The sequence below is a fragment of the Nesoenas mayeri genome (assembly GCF_963082525.1).
Source record: "Nesoenas mayeri genome assembly, chromosome: 1".
In the NCBI taxonomy this organism is placed as follows: Eukaryota; Metazoa; Chordata; class Aves; order Columbiformes; family Columbidae; genus Nesoenas; species Nesoenas mayeri.
The window spans coordinates 178,095,019-178,110,962 of NC_137541.1; the positions used below are offsets into that span (position 1 = coordinate 178,095,019).

The following is a 15,944-nucleotide window of genomic DNA, read 5'->3' on the forward strand; positions in this document are numbered from 1 at the left end:
ACTATTTATAGTTTTGTTGGACACTAAAATGCTAAATAGATATTAAAATCATCTTTTCTTTTTATCAAGTGAATTAGTTCATATGTGTGCAGGACAAGATGGACTATATCATTTTACATTTAACCTTAACATGATATGAAGTGTTCTACGAATGATCAGGATATGTCTTGTTGAATAATGATCTGGAATGGTATTTTTGTTGCTATTTTCATGTTCTTTCTTTTTTTTTTTTTTTTTTTTTTTTTTTTCCCATATTTGTGGCAGGTAGCTTTGTACAGAAATGTTTACCACAAATGAATGTTAATGTTTGGTGTCTCTTGGACTACTATAAGAACTCTTTTTAGGACTTTCAATAGAAGTCTGTGGTGACTGCTGGAAACTCACCACAGATCAGAATTATTCAACCCTGTTTTTCTTGGGGTTTATACGTAAACAGTAAAGTCAGCATCAGCTATTGAGGACAGTCTTTAAGTATCAGACGTATTCCATTCCACCTTTCTCCCACCTTCCTATCAGATTGTCAAAATGGCACCGTCTTTCCTTCTTTTGTTTTGTTTTTAGTGTACTTGACTCTGTCTTAATGAAAGTTTGGTCAAAATGAAACCAGTGTTATCTGTCAAAAAGAAAGAGCAGTGAAAAGAACATACTTGTGGGCACTTCAGATGTTCACTAAAAGCCTTAAAGCAGCATTGGTCTTCCTTCATTCCTGTAAATCTGTTACAAACAGGGGATTGATTTATTTATTTACTTTTAATCAGCAGAAGAGGAATGTAACTGCCAGCCTGTCTTTATTTTCCCCCTCACTTTCTGACGGCCACAGGGTCACTTCCCCGACAGTCCTGCAAGAGCTTGTCTATTTCTCTTACAACTTCCTCAGCATCCACCGACTCCCTGCCTAGATCCCGGGCTGAACGGTCTAACTGCTCCAGAACAGAGTCCATTTCACTCGAGTCTCGGCTCACTCGGGAATGCGCATCTGCAAAGGCCCTAGCCATCTGATCTGTTGCAATGAAGGGAGCGTCTTTTGACTGTTTACTAGGCGATAGATACTGACTGTCAGTTGACAAGTACTGGCTGCTTGGTTCAGCCAAGGCTCCTGATTTCACTTCACAACCATCCAGTGGTCCTTTTGTTGAGGTGCAAGGCTCAATGCATGTCTTGGTTGGGCTGCTCGATGCTGAGGGAACCTCCTGAAGCAGAGGACTCAGGGCACGTTTGGCTTTTAAGTAAGGTTTGACATTGGCAATGAGAATAGTGTGCTCTCTTTTGTCTTTCCCAAATGTACAAAAAGTCTTTTTCCCAGTAGGATTTACAGTTTCGTATGTCTCAGTCTCAACGTTAGCTTCAACTGTGGGTACAAAGAGATTTGTGCGATAATCTGCATTCTCAGCCTGACTGGCTGCAGGGAACTGTGGCATCCAACACCTGTCAGAATGACCAAGCACTCTGCATTCATCTGTGCAGTTAACACATTCTTCTTGCTCTGTAAAACAAAGAAGAAAGAGAAAAAAACTATAATTATAAGTGGATTTATTTAATGGATAGGCTATGATCAACATGTGATGGGCTTACTTGACTTCTGGTTTCTTAATTACAGAAAAAAAGAAGAAGTTATAATTAAAATATTTCAGAAAGATTGCATAAACCTGCTAGTTGAGACAATAGATTTATTTAACTTTGTTCTCTGGGTATTAAAGCATTCACACAGCCCAATGGAAATATAAAGGAGTCACTAGAGAATCATTCTCAGTGGAATTGAGCTTCATCTGTAAACTAATCTGCTGTAGAAATCTGTTAGGCTTTGTTCTGTAAAATTCACGCTAGAGAAGAGTGAACAGTACTTAAGGAACTCAAAAGGCATTATCAGGATTAATTTTTCAAGTCAAATAACTGAGCAATGACTGCCTTTCTGGAAATACAAACACTTCATAAAAATCAGCAAGCTGGCTTTTCATTTTTGTCACCTCTATTTTGTCTATAATTGTTATGTTTTTTGACAGTCACAAAATAAAAAGGTTTTCTTAAAACCCCTACTTTTCCTGCTGAGAACAGAGAACTAGAATTTTCCATCAGTATGCATTAAATATAAGCTTGTCAAAAAGTGCGTATTGCAATTTTATAAGACATGAGTATGGATCACGCAATCAGTTTTCCCCTTTTTTGTTTTGGTGCAAGTAAGTGAAAATGAATTTGCTCAATACACACAATTTGGAAGGATGACATAACGTGACACACTATTTGAACTGATGTTTTTAGATAGTGTTTTTATATTCTTATTTATTTCAAAGAGTATGGTTAAATAAGATTTTTTTTGTTCACTGCATTTTTAGAACATGAATTTTGCTACTTTCTGTTCCACAATTCAGAGACATAAATAAAACTTTGTTCTTTAGAAAACCTTAACTTGTCTGTCACTTTACACTAATAGAATATGTTTAGGCTACCATTTACCATTTTTCAACTGTACATATGACTCTAACCCATTGCCAAGGATAAGGAAAATTCCAGAAATAGCCCTTGAATCTGTTTTTTAGAAAAAGCATAACTCTGATCTAAGTTGCTTTATTTTCTTTTCTTCTCCTCAGTACTCTACAGTCAATGCTAATAGAATAAATCCTTTTATCATCTCCAGGTTTCAATCAGCTATACACTGGTCTTTAACTATTAAGTATTTTTTTTTTTTTTCACAAAATAGGCAGATGGGTTCAAATATTCATTTTATTGTATTAACTTAGTATTTTAAAAATGCGCAGAATTCCTGGGTATACCTTTACATGTAAGGATGAAACACACACACAGAGACCTGCACAACAGCGCTTCAGAAAAGTAAAACAAACTTGTTTATCCAAAGACATGGAAAAACTAAGTGATTATCATCTTTCTAGATTAGAAAATAAATTCCTAGTAAACTTTTAGTATTGTCACTAGATTCACGGACCGTTGTACTGCAGAAATCTGACACAGGAGAAACGCTGAAGGTGATCTATGAGAATCCAATAGTGCAAACAGCTTTGACTGTCCACATTGCCAAAAAATACATTAATAAATGTGAATTAAATTTAAATAGAATTGTGCTATGTCACAATGATCAGTTAAATCAGGGTGAGATAATTTACCCAAAAGTGATACTTGTTAATGATACAGTTCTGTGAAAAAGTGTCATTCTGGTTACATGCTCTCTTTCTTGAATAGTTTCAAATTTAAGCCTGGTGAGGAAGAAAATCTTTAATATGAGGGTGGTGAGACACTAGAAGAGGTTTCCCAAAGAAGTTATGGATGACCCATCATTGGGAGATTTCAAAGTCAGGTTGGATGGGGCTTTAAGCAACCTGATCTAGTGAAAGATATTCCTGCCTGTGGCAGGGGGCTTGGACTAGATGATGTTTCAAGGTTTCTTCCAACCCAAACCATTCTAGGATTCTATGACCTCTAATGAAATCTAAGGTGCATGCTGGTTTTATTGTACAAGAAAAATTAGAATTATCATAATGAAAAGCAAGAATAAAAGATAACCTCAACCCTGGAACTGTGAGACAGTGACAAAACTGGGAAGGATATAAAGAGGACGCTTAAGTTTGCAGCGCTTTATTTTACGTCACTTGAATGAGGTGACATTTGTTTGCATCACAGACATAAAATGTGTGGTGACAGTTGTTTAATGAAAAGGGAGCCATACAAATAAAAGATGTTGCAATATAGCTAATTCCACCCATTAGTTTACCTCCACTAAATTTCTCTGCGTCTAGTTTTCCAGATATTACATCAAACAGCTGCTGCTTAAAACAGGCATGTGAAACAGCTACTCTTTCTCCCTCTCAAAGAAAGGAAAACATAAAACTCTACAAAACAAACCAAATAAAAATATATTAAAAGGCATTTGGGCAACAGCATTGGAGAGGAAGGTTTTAAGTTTCCAGGGGATGGGCAATAGTTAATACTAGCCAGGTTTGATTACGCTTTATCACAAAAATCCAATAGACATAATTAAACAAAAAAAATGCCCCAAGTGCAGCTCTTTCATTGTTAATTCTAGAACTTCTGTTTTTTTCAAATGCTTTCTATTTATTAATTATGGTATTTTTCTCTTCCTCCTAATCCTACAGTGTGGACGTCTGGAAAGCTCAACCTTTAGTTTTAAAACTTGACCTACAGAGTAAGGAGAAATACAGGGTGTTTTATTTAGAATTTTGTTTAACCATGTCTAAAATTATTTTTCTCTTATATGGAATTCATGGCAATGCTGTTTTCTTGCACTTTTAAAGGTTTCCCTAAACAATTAATCATCTGTAAAAAAAAAAAAAAAAAGCACTTCCTATAAAATTCTAACCATATTTAATGTGTCAAAAGCTGATAGTGTACTGGGACACCACGAGTGAATGCAACTGGGAAGATTTCAATACATTACAGCCTATTCATTAAACCACAAAAAGATCATCTGAGAAGGGAAGCTTTTCCTCTTTTTCAGGTAATAGTTCTGTGCCATGCTATATTAAAATATATTAAAAAATGTTCATATATTTATATATGATTCTCTGCTATCTACATTTACAACATATATATGCACATGACATATATATATATATATCAGGAAATTCTATTCTGATATTGTCTTTTACTCTAAAACTTGACTGAACTGTATTTGTTTAAAAAAAAAAAAATAAAATAAAATTATTCCCGAAACTGAGATTGTAAAGAACTCACTTTAGATGGAAAGTAATGATCAAAGAAGTTCTCAGTCACTGGAAATAAGTTAACTACACCAGGTATTTAGTACTGTGCAAAACCTGTGCTTTGAGATTTTCAAGACTGATTAAGTCAATTTTGTTAGAACTAAGTTATGTTCTAAGATTTTAAGTTCTTTGGTTTTATGTATGTGTGTACACATACACTGGGTATGAGGACAACTCTTACACAGTATTTACATTATTCATTACTGCCAAGAAAAATACAAAGTTTGGTTGGCAGTCTCTTAAGTAAAAGAGAAATATATCACACAGCATATATACGTTATATATATTGCATGCTATAGCTTCCTTCCCATTCTCATTTCCTGCATTTGCTAAAGCATGTTTTATACTGGCATTCATACTCACAGTATTGACTAACTTTCCATTTCTGCTCGCTGGGCATCCTAGAAGTGACTGAATTAAATATGAAGCCAGAAAAAGAGGAAGAAACAAATACTGAATGACCTTGAAGTGAAAACCACCTGCATCACATGAGCTTTGGTGCTTCAGTCCTGAAAATCCGTGTCTTTTCACTTCACTCTCTACTGTCACATCATAGGAAATTGATTTTGAGTATTGATTATTATATATTGTAAGCTGCTTGTCTCACCATTAGCCTGTAATTTTGACTGCTACAGCTAGCAGACAGTCAAGAAAATCGAACGGGCACTTTTGTACTAGCAGCAGAAACTATAAGCACCAAGGGCCAAATTAGTATATATGAGAAAATAGAATCAATTTAAAGGTAAATATATAAATATATATATGTAAAATAGGTCATACATTTTGCTGTACAGCAAGATGTGCTGGTACAGTGATATGCACCACTGGTCTTTATCTCTATGCTTGTCTCCCTCCTGTTGAAAATAAACCCTTAACAGTGCAAGTGTGTACAATAAACAGAAGCAGCCTAGAGGTTTCACTAACTCTCTGGAGCTTTAAGGGTAAACAGTCAGAAGTGCTTTATGCATTAGGGAAGAACATAAACTAAAATAGAACTGCTAAATTATCAGCCATAGAAAGAAAAGGAAACAAGCTATGTGGAAACAAGTCACCTAGATAGGAAATGTATAGTGGATAGAAATTTAGGATGATGTAGGATGAAAGTTATGCTGGCAGCACATAAAATGCAACTCAAGGTCTCTATTTTGATGCAATATAAGTTGTATCTTACATATTTTATTTTACATTATTAGAGAACTCACATTCAACATTTGCTTTCTGTAGCAAACTTAAAACAAAAGATATCTTTATTGTGCTATCTTTAATTTCCTATGCTTTCCTCATAAATATTTTGAACAGAATTAAATAAGGGTACTGATTTTGCCCTAAATATATTGCACTATAAAGTTAATTAATTAATGCTTAGATAGCTGGTTTCTCTCAATGGCTAAAACTGAAATATCTTAGTTTGACTCACTAATTATATGAAATCTGCATAATGATAACAAAGAAGAAACTCAAGAATTTTTTTTTGTTTAAAACGGTGACTCAATGTAGCCAAGCTGAGTTATTAAATACAATATTTCTTTCTAATTTAATTGGACCTTAATTATTTAAAGCAATTATATGAATTACCCATGCACGCACAAAGCAGAAAACAATAAACAGTAAACAACACACGTACATAAAATATCAACATGCAATCATTTTCAAGAAATATTTCATATATGGTGTTTATAAGTTGATGAGCAATGTGCTCTTCATCAAAGTACTTCATATAATGAAATAGTAAATGTCCAGGCTTCTGCACAGGGGAAATCAGACCTTAAACATATATATATACATATATGCATTTATATATATGTATGTAAATACATGCATGCACACATGTATTTAAAGTCTAGTTTCTTCTATACCAAAGTCTGAACATATACCTAGACCTAGACCTAGACAATCATATTCCTCCCAAAACTTGCAAATGTTATTATTAAATTATATTTGAAGTTAAACAAGGCAGACGGATTTTGGATCATTATAATTTATAAGATTTAATCTGGTAAATGGGCATTCAAGTACATTCTCATCTAAGAATGTTTTACTCACAGAATATTTAAAAAAATAGTAGCTTTGTGTTACCATATGTTCATTGGTGAAGGTTAAATAAGAATGTGGCTAGATAAGTATATGAATAGCACTGAATATTTTTAAATGTCAGTAGCTTTTGTCATTTTTTTATTGTCCCAGGATATGATAACCTGTCTTTCAGATATTTATTTTTTTTCTCTTTCAACAGGTGATGTCTAGTTTTTATTATTGCATAAACCCTTTCTTCTAATTGACTTTTTTTTATTTGTTTTTTGTTTGGTTTTGTTTTGGTTTTGTTTTTACCTCTATGAATATAAAAGACAAAAAAAAATCATTGATTGTCAGGCATGACTCACTGTCTGACTCAGATGACTGGAATGGTTTTCCACTAACAACTCAAAATGAAAAATACACTGGAAGACCCATTTTGAAATATATGTCATCTTCTTTTGAAGCTTGCAGTTTCACACTGCTAATACTATCTACCTTCACTCTTGAAATGCTCTATTCTTCATTACATAACAGAATGAACAGTAATGCACATGTTTTCTGACCATTGTTTCACACTACAAAGAAAAAAAATCTGCCTTTGAATGCATGGATGGATTTTCACTGACTTCCCTAACAGATAGATTCATTTCACCCTTGATGTTGTGAATTTGTGTTCATTATTGAAAATATTTCCACTTAGAATTCACTCAATAATGAAACAAGGTGTAGAATTCTCTGTAGCTTATATTTCTCTGGTCTAACCACAGATACACCCTGTAAAAACAAACAAACAAACAAATCAACCAAAATCAGTAATTGCAATAGACTAGTAAAATAAGGTATGTTTTACATATCTACCTTGAGTAGATATGAAAGATCTGTATTTTCTGTACATACATGTAAACAGATGGACAATAAATGGCATTTAATATCTAATAGAGAATATAAATACTTCTGCCTTTCGGAACTTCAGTAATTCCTGTAATATGACCAGAAAGACCTCCCAGAGTTCATATGAAATGGTGTCTTTCTTATTTAAGATAGGCAATAGTCTTTATTAAAGAACTGAAAATACTCTAAGTAGGTATTTATTGCAGGAGAAAAATAATGGGCTGCTTTGACATGTCCTGAACACTGGGCCTATATGGCACTTCTGATGAGAACAATCAGTTAAAGTACTACTTCTGTGGTTGGATTCCTGTTTAATTACAATTGATTTTGACATAAATGAGCAGAGGTAAACAAATACTTCTATACACATGCTTGCTGTTATTAAACAGAGCTGTCTCCAATCTGATTATTTGTATTGGCTTGTCTGTTTAAAGGCACCTTTCAGTTAGGCAAAGCAATTAGGTAGCTCAGATTAGTAAGATGACTGGCAGTAAAATGAGAATGTACTGCACTTTTTAAAATCTCTTGGATCTTGTGATCTCTTCCTTATAAAGGAGGTTTAGATTGGATATTAGGAAAAATTTCTTCACCAGAAGAGTTGTCAAGCATTGGAATAGGCTGCTCAGGGAAGTGGTTGAACAGTTGAGTCACCTTCCTTGTAGGTCTTTAAAAGGTAGTTAAGGTGCTTAGGGACATGTTTTAGTGATGGACCTGACAGTCTTAGGTTAATGGTTGGACTTGATGGTCTTAAAGGTCTTTTCAAACCTGAACTATTCTGTGATTCCAGATTACAACTTCAAGCTGCTCAGGTTTATAATCCTCTTTGGTTTCTGGGGTTTTGTTTGTGTTTTTTTGTTTGTTTGCTTGTTTTCTGGACACGGGATAAAGAAAATATTTTTTTTAATATATTAACATGTCATAAACCACTTCAAAAACAATAAAAAGCTGCTAGGTCTACATATTTATTAATAATTCTAGTTCACATTTGTCCCAAAACATAAATATTAGAGGAATATTGCAGGATTACATGCAGCACTACAGAATATTTAACATTTTTCTTATGGAAATATGCTTTAAATTCATGTCTACAACTTCATGGCAATCACATATTTTTATTTAAAGACAGCATAAGAGCAAGAAAACATTTTTGTTACCTGAAAATTTTCCATCCTCACAGCGGGCTGGTCCACAGATCCCAACAATGGGTCTTTGGCCTCTGCTTTGCTGTTCTGGAGGCAAATCAGACCTGTGAGTCACAGACAGGGATAGGCTCTGCTTCCAAAATTTCACAACAATGTCAAAACTTCCACAGCAGAAAAACAATTTCTGTCTGTGGCCCAGGCACAGCTCACAAACCTTGAAATTTTTTCACTATGATCCTCAAAGGAACAAACACAAAAGTTTATAGCTGGCAGTGAGTTGAAAATGTCTGACTAGTAAAAAGGGTGTCTCATTTCTTCCTATCAGTGGAGAAAGAGAAAAGGCTGAAATAGATGCTCAGTTTTGGTTTCCAACATTTGCCCGTAAGTCAGACTGGCACCTACTCCAATTTGCAGTAAAAAGACCATATGACAGTCATGAAAAGATATATTGGCCTTTTCCCCATCGCATCTTTATGATCTCTTCCTAGCCCAGGGGTGCAGCGAGGGAAAGTACAAGGGCTAGCTATGCCAGCCCTGCACTTAGCTGAGAAGCTACAGGGAAACTTTAGTAATCTGACATATTCATAGTTTAAAACAGTAAATCTTTGTTGCAGAGCCCAAAAGCTGCTTCCTGGAAAAGAAGAAAAACAAAACTGCAGTAATTAACAGAACAGAATAGGCTTGTAGATCTGATAGAAAGAACATTTTTAATATAACACGTTTTCCTACTCTTGATGAAGGCAGTTCTACAAATTTTACAGTGGGGTTGTTTCACTACTGGCACCTAAAAATGCAATGACTCAAATTTGAAACCTAGTTGAATTTGTGTAACCTTTTGCAGAATTTGCATAATCATTTGCAGAATTCGCAAGTTATTCATGTTATTTTTTTACTGACTTTAATTCTAGTCAGAATTATAATAGCAATAATTTCCATATATAATTTGTAATATTTAGTAAATACTAACACTGTATATTTTATTGTAATAATGTTTAGGAATCTAGCCATTAACCAGACCCATTGTGCAGCATCCTATACAAATATTAATATATTGTACAGTTAGAGACAAGAAGTAACAAGTGATTATGACTAACAAAAGCAATGAATGGGAAGGAAAGACATTAATGAAAATGTAATCATGCTGTTGACATTTCCTGAAAATACCAATATAAAAGCTCCATAATTTAAAGAAGCTCTCCCCATCTGTCACACCATCAAGACACCAACAATTAGCCATATATTACACCACTGAGCCTTCCTCACAGGTTGCCAATTATCTCAGTATACAAATCTTTAATTAGAAGGCACCAAGCCTTTCACTTTGTAAGCTTGTCTCAGATTTAGATATGACAACTTGTTACAGACATTGAGTGATGAGAGTACCACTGAGAAGGGAGATGTGACATGCTTTTGAAGAAATCTTTTTCCATGTCCTTCTGATGTCTCTGTTTACATCCTGATTATAGGTAGATTCTCATGTATGGAAGTCTGTCAGGTTCTGTGTAGGAACGTGATTTTGTCCAAAACAGAAAAGCTTTTCAAATGCGATCTGTTTTCCTTGACAAGGTCTCACAAAAAATATCTAAAGGCTATATGGATGATGAACCTTTCAAAATCTGTCCAATTTGGTGAATGAGAGTAGTTTCTTCCACATTCCTGCCAGTATGCCTGGATTTACATTCAAAATCTCCTTTACCAGACATAATGAGACCATGTCTGTTTTACACTGATAGATGGAAAAGCCTACTGGGTATCATTCTCTGCTTCAAAAGGTTGTTGTTGTATACAGGTCATATATTTTGGACTTTCTGGGAGGTACAATGCATCCTATAGAACAGGAGGAAGAAAACTTTTCATGATAGTGCTCTCAGAGAAACCCTTAAATTGTCCAGTCATCTTAAGGAACTCTCAGACATACAGATACAGAAATATCTTAGGAAAAAAGAAATTGTTTAAGAGTTTCATATAAAGTCTCCCCTATGCTATGATAAGTAGCATATTCATTATTTTTTTTAATTAGATGGTGCTCCAGACTATTGTTTAGTGGATTGCTGATGTTGTGTTTTATTATCACTCTCAAAAGAGATTTGTGGAATAGGATTATCCTTACGCCAATTTATGAAGCACCCTATACTCTTAGGAATTTGAGTTTCAAAATGCCATTCTACTTAGCTTTCTGCCAGGATAGTGCTCCAATTAGACCAATCAGAACGAATAATTCAGAATGTCTTTTTGAAATCTGACTCTCTAAATATAACTAGTTTGGCAAAAAGAATTGTACATTTACACAGATTAAATACCATATTTTCAGGTTCTCCATGAACTGTAAATGAATTTCTGAAAGCCACTTACTGAAGATGACTTCAGAACATTGACATCTCCCTTTGCCCAGATTCTTCATCAATAACCTTAAGCTCCAGGTCTCTTTCTTATATATTAAGGATGGAGGGGATTATAGATATTAACAATAATAAAGAAAATCTCTCCTGTTAGTAACTTTTCTTTTTTTGGCAGCAGCAGCTGAAATGCTCAACTGAGAATCATCTTTTTGCTTGTCATCTTTGCATTTTTTATAGCTTTAACTTCTGCATTGATGTTGCAGTACTGTGATTTGACAAAACATATCTTTATGAAAAAAATTGATAATTTGGGAACTATTTCCAAAGATGTTGTCATTATGTGTTCATTGTTTTCACTAGTATCTTCACTTTTAAGGTGGCTAACTGTTAGAAGCTATTTTTCTGGTCTCTAGCAACCACTTGTCTGAGCCACATTCTTATAAAAAAATGTATTTTAATACTGGAAATAGACTTAAAAGCTAGTTACAAACATCAGCACCAAGTCAGATGCAATCAGGGTAATATCTCTTAACTCTGCCTTCAGTTTACTTATCTGAGCAGAAAGGATTTTCCTAGAAAGCCAACAATGAGGCATAAGTTAAACATGGTTCTGTCGAAGGTTCTTTCAAGGCCAGGCTAGACGGGGCTTTGAACAACCTGGTCCAGTAGAAAGTGCCCCTGCCTATGGCAAGGGGTTTGGAACTAGATGATCTTTAAGGTCTCTTCCAACTCAACCCATCCTATGATTCTGTCATTCTATGAAAACAAGTAAAAGATGCAGCTGTTACCTTTAAAGCTGCTGAAGGATTCAGAATATGTCAGTCAGTGTCAATTGATTGGTTTCCTTTAAGAAAATCTTTGTAGAGATGATGAAGATACTACACCCCTAGAAGTGGGTCATACATGCCATAAAATGCAGTGAAACCTGTTATAGACATAGATCATGATCAACTTGGGGTGTTTAAAGAGACCTTTTCACTTCCTGGAACTTATCACTTTAATATTTACTTAATTTACAGGTTTATATATTCTTTCGACCATGACTTGCTTTTAGTGGGTTCCTGCTCCCCCAGCCTTTTTATTCTATTGGAAAGAAAAGGCAAGAGATCAGTACAGCTATTATTGGCTTGAATTGTTAGTATCAGAGATAATAGGAAGCAGAGAAAACTAAGTCCAAAAATCTACTGCATGGTTTTTAAAAAATGGCTTCTGAGTTTCCTAATAAAAACGTAACTTTGCTTTGTTTTTAAGAAAAAGAATTGCTTTAATTCCCAAGGAGACAGAAATTGTGTGTGAAGAACCATATCTGAAAGCAGTCTGATCTTGAACAAATTCTGTAAGGAATTAAGGTAAGAAAAACTTGTCTTATGGGGAAAAAAAAAAAAAAATCAATTTTTTTGTTTTTCAAGTCTGCCTGTTACACCACATGCATGTTATGTATCCCATTTCTCAGGTATCTAAGAAACAGTTTAGCAGAGCTCTAAACTTATTTGTAAGCTCTCAAGTGACTCTCTGCAGTGCCAATTGAAGATGGATACAAGGCAGCTAATTTGCTGCCACCAAGGGAAAATGTTATAACATAAAAACATTCCCTCCCTTAGCTTCAAAACTGTCGAGTGCCTAGGGAGCCCGGCTATTTGTAGAGTTGATACTATGCATATGCTTCCTCTGTAGCTGTTACATGCATACATCTGGCATCTGTCTCTGTGTTAAACAGACTTAATTGTCCCCAGTATTACTACATAAAAACCCTCTAACCTGGATGGTTAACGCAAAAGAAATAAATGAAAGGATATATGTGATTTTGTAGAATTATTTTTGCGTTATTGGCAAGATATGCAAAGAGCTCTGCACTATGGCTATCAGCAAAATATTTTAGCTCTGCCTTCTGAATAACTTTAAACAGAGATGCTGCTCTTTTCTTAGCATGACATTTGGCACTTTGTACAGTCTCTTAATCAAATAAGGTTGTTTTAGCTGGAATTCTTTTTTTCCCATTTATTGTCTTTTTTTTTTTCTTTTTTGATTGTTGATCCTCACTCTTTTATCCACATTGCACTTCAGAGCATGTAATCATTTGCCAGACATAGCTGAACCAATTCTGAAGATGTGTCTTTTTCTTTTTTCAGGTGATATTAGGAGGGCTGTACATGTTAGTATATTATTCAACTCACTGCTGCCAGCAAAGCCAAGACTCAGGCAAAGCACTTGATTTCAGATTGCAATATATTTTGAAAAGATCAAAGAGCATGTCAAATCCTTTTCTTTGGCTAGACAGACCACGCAGAACAGTAATACTCTAAAAGATGGAGGTAGCTGCATAGAACTAATACTAAACTGAAGGTCTTTTGAAGTTATTTTAACTTTTGTGTCAATGTTCATCTCAAACCCCCTCAGCAAAGTGAAAAAAATGCTTCTAATTGGGAAAACACACGTAAATGAGTGCTTCCTGCAAAGTAAGATTAAAAAAATGCTGGTGATTTGACATCTGACATCATTCATGATAGCAAAAATGAAATATATACAAGATGTTTCTTTGACTAAAATTTAGTTCTTTAAGCAAGGCTGTAAATTGTAGTCTTTCCTAGGGCAACTGTAAGTCTATTTAGGATTCAGGGAAAAGGTATTCCTAGAGCTGAGGTCTTCTGAAGTGCCTGATATCCTCCTACCATGTACACTGAATCATAGTAAGCATGAAGACAGGTCATAGCTTTTTCAGCCCTCCTGTTTAAGCTTTACTGTCCCACAACATGGAAGCAAAATAGAGAGAGCTTCCATATACTCTGTTGTTTAAGGGAGAGTTCTTGTCAATCAAGGGACTGAAAAAAAAAATACAAACAAACAGGAAGTAGGCTCAGATGCTGAATATTAATTTCATCAGATGCATAATTGCAACTATAAGAGAGAGAATAATCTCCTTCAAGAAACAGAGATTGCCATATAATCTAATTTCTGGCAACTAAAATTAGGCTAGAATTCTTCTGCTGTCTCTAGAGGCAATGTGATGGATGGATTTAAACAGCCATTCAGTATGCTGGTGATAGGCTCCGGATCTAAAACACTTCCCAGATGGGCCTTCCTATCTTCGAATCATAGAATGTCTCAAGTTGAAAGAGACCCACCCATAAGGATCATTAACTCTAATTCCTTGCTCCTTGCAGGACTACTCAAAACTAAACCATCTTCACCAAATGTACACGGAGCTGATGTCCTGAAGTTAGCTCTGTGCTAGTGATATATACCCATCAGTCTGGCTTTTCTTATTAGTTGTCGTAAGCTCTTCAGCACTCAGCAAATTGTCTGTTTTGAGTCTAAGGACCCAATATTCCCTAAAGTAATGTAGATTGGATAGAGGTGTGTAAGTCAGTACCCTTTTCCAAGATGTGCTCATAATGCACATTTTCTTCCTATTGGTAGAATTGTCTCCTTGCAAAATAATAACTTAGTGATTATGTGCACATATAACTGCTGAGATTTCCACAGAATATTTATTCAGTATTTGGTGAGATCAAGATTCCTCATATTTTTCCACCGAGCTACTTTTCTTGCAAAAATAAAGCAACTTACTTTCTCCCCTAAACTGAGCTACCATGCTTATGACAATCTACTACTTTTTTTACACAATTAAAATTTGTGTCAAAGTGCTGCATTTTGAATGCCCAAAGGAACATATTGGGATCTGCTGCTCTTCACAGAGGCAAATTGTAGCTGATCCACTCCCTTCTTGGAGCTGCAGGTCTGGCTTCAAATAAGTTCTGGTCAGAACTGTAGCAGGGAGTGGCTTTGCTAATGTATAGGTGCCAGCACCTTTACACAAGTAAGATGTTTGACACAGTGTGAAGCGGGGTTTTGTTGTTGTTTTGTTTTCCTTTGTTTGTTTTTTTTGTTTGTTTTGCCTTTTTAAAATTAATAATAACTAATATTTTTTTTCCTAGACACTTAGCAAGAGAAATCCAGATCATCTGCTCAACTATATTTTGTCTACAGAGCAAACTGGCACACTAGATGTAACGAGAACATCATCTTAGCTCCTGTTGGAATTTCGAGTCAGAGGTGGATGACAGCCAACGTCCTTCTTGCCAACTTTTCTGTCCAGCCATACCTTGCTTTTGCATCTCAGGCTCTGTTGGCTCACAATGGTAAACACAGCAAAGTACTGTGTACCTTGCAAAGATGCTAAATTCCAATTTTCCTTTTCATCTACATGTGTTCAGACCTACAGATCTTCTGCAAATACAAAAAGCATACATTTAGCTTTTGCTTAACTAGGAAAATAAAATGAAGGGAGCTTCACAAATCACAGCACTTATTAATGTACCAGATTTTTCATGCCTACCTGCCTGACCTGAGAACACAGAATTGCTAGCCTTGGATTTTGGAGTCAGACTTTAATTTATTTCTGAGATGTCTGAAATTAAATCATAGAGTGTCACATCTTTCCTTTCCAAGGACAAAAAAAAAAAAAAAAATATTGATAGAGAGCAGCATAGCTGGAATTCCCGACAGTCACTGATTCCATTCTCAGAAATAATTCTGATCTCAAAATTCTTATTTTAAAGGTTGAGTAAGACCTAGCTCTTCTATTCATTAAGTCTGCGGCTTTCAAAATAAACCCAAATATTCCTTCTTTAAGTAAATTCTCAGTTTAAATTTGGTTTGTACTTTTAAATTCAAAAATGTTAAATTGGTATCAGTTAAATTGGTTTTTTTATAATTCTAGAGTCAAACTAGGATGATAAATAAGGATCTCCAAACTGTCAATAACGTTGTTCATAAAATACCAGTCACAGTCCTCGGAAAAGCTGACACACTCATTTAGCCGTTAT

The 15,944-nt window shown here is 34.9% G+C and overlaps 1 protein-coding gene across 1 annotated transcript in view; it reads right to left on the bottom strand.

Annotated features, from left to right (window-relative positions):
- Window positions 1-800: 800 nt before the first annotated feature.
- The window catches only part of PCDH17 (protocadherin 17), a gene marked incomplete at its 3' end in the record, with an annotated part of 91,227 nt that continues 76,083 nt past the window's right edge, over window positions 801-15,944 (bottom strand). The window contains exon 4 of the mRNA XM_080363185.1: window positions 801-1,483. Within this exon, the coding sequence (XP_080219311.1) occupies window positions 801-1,483 (683 nt within the window). The remainder of the gene's footprint in view (window positions 1,484-15,944) is intronic.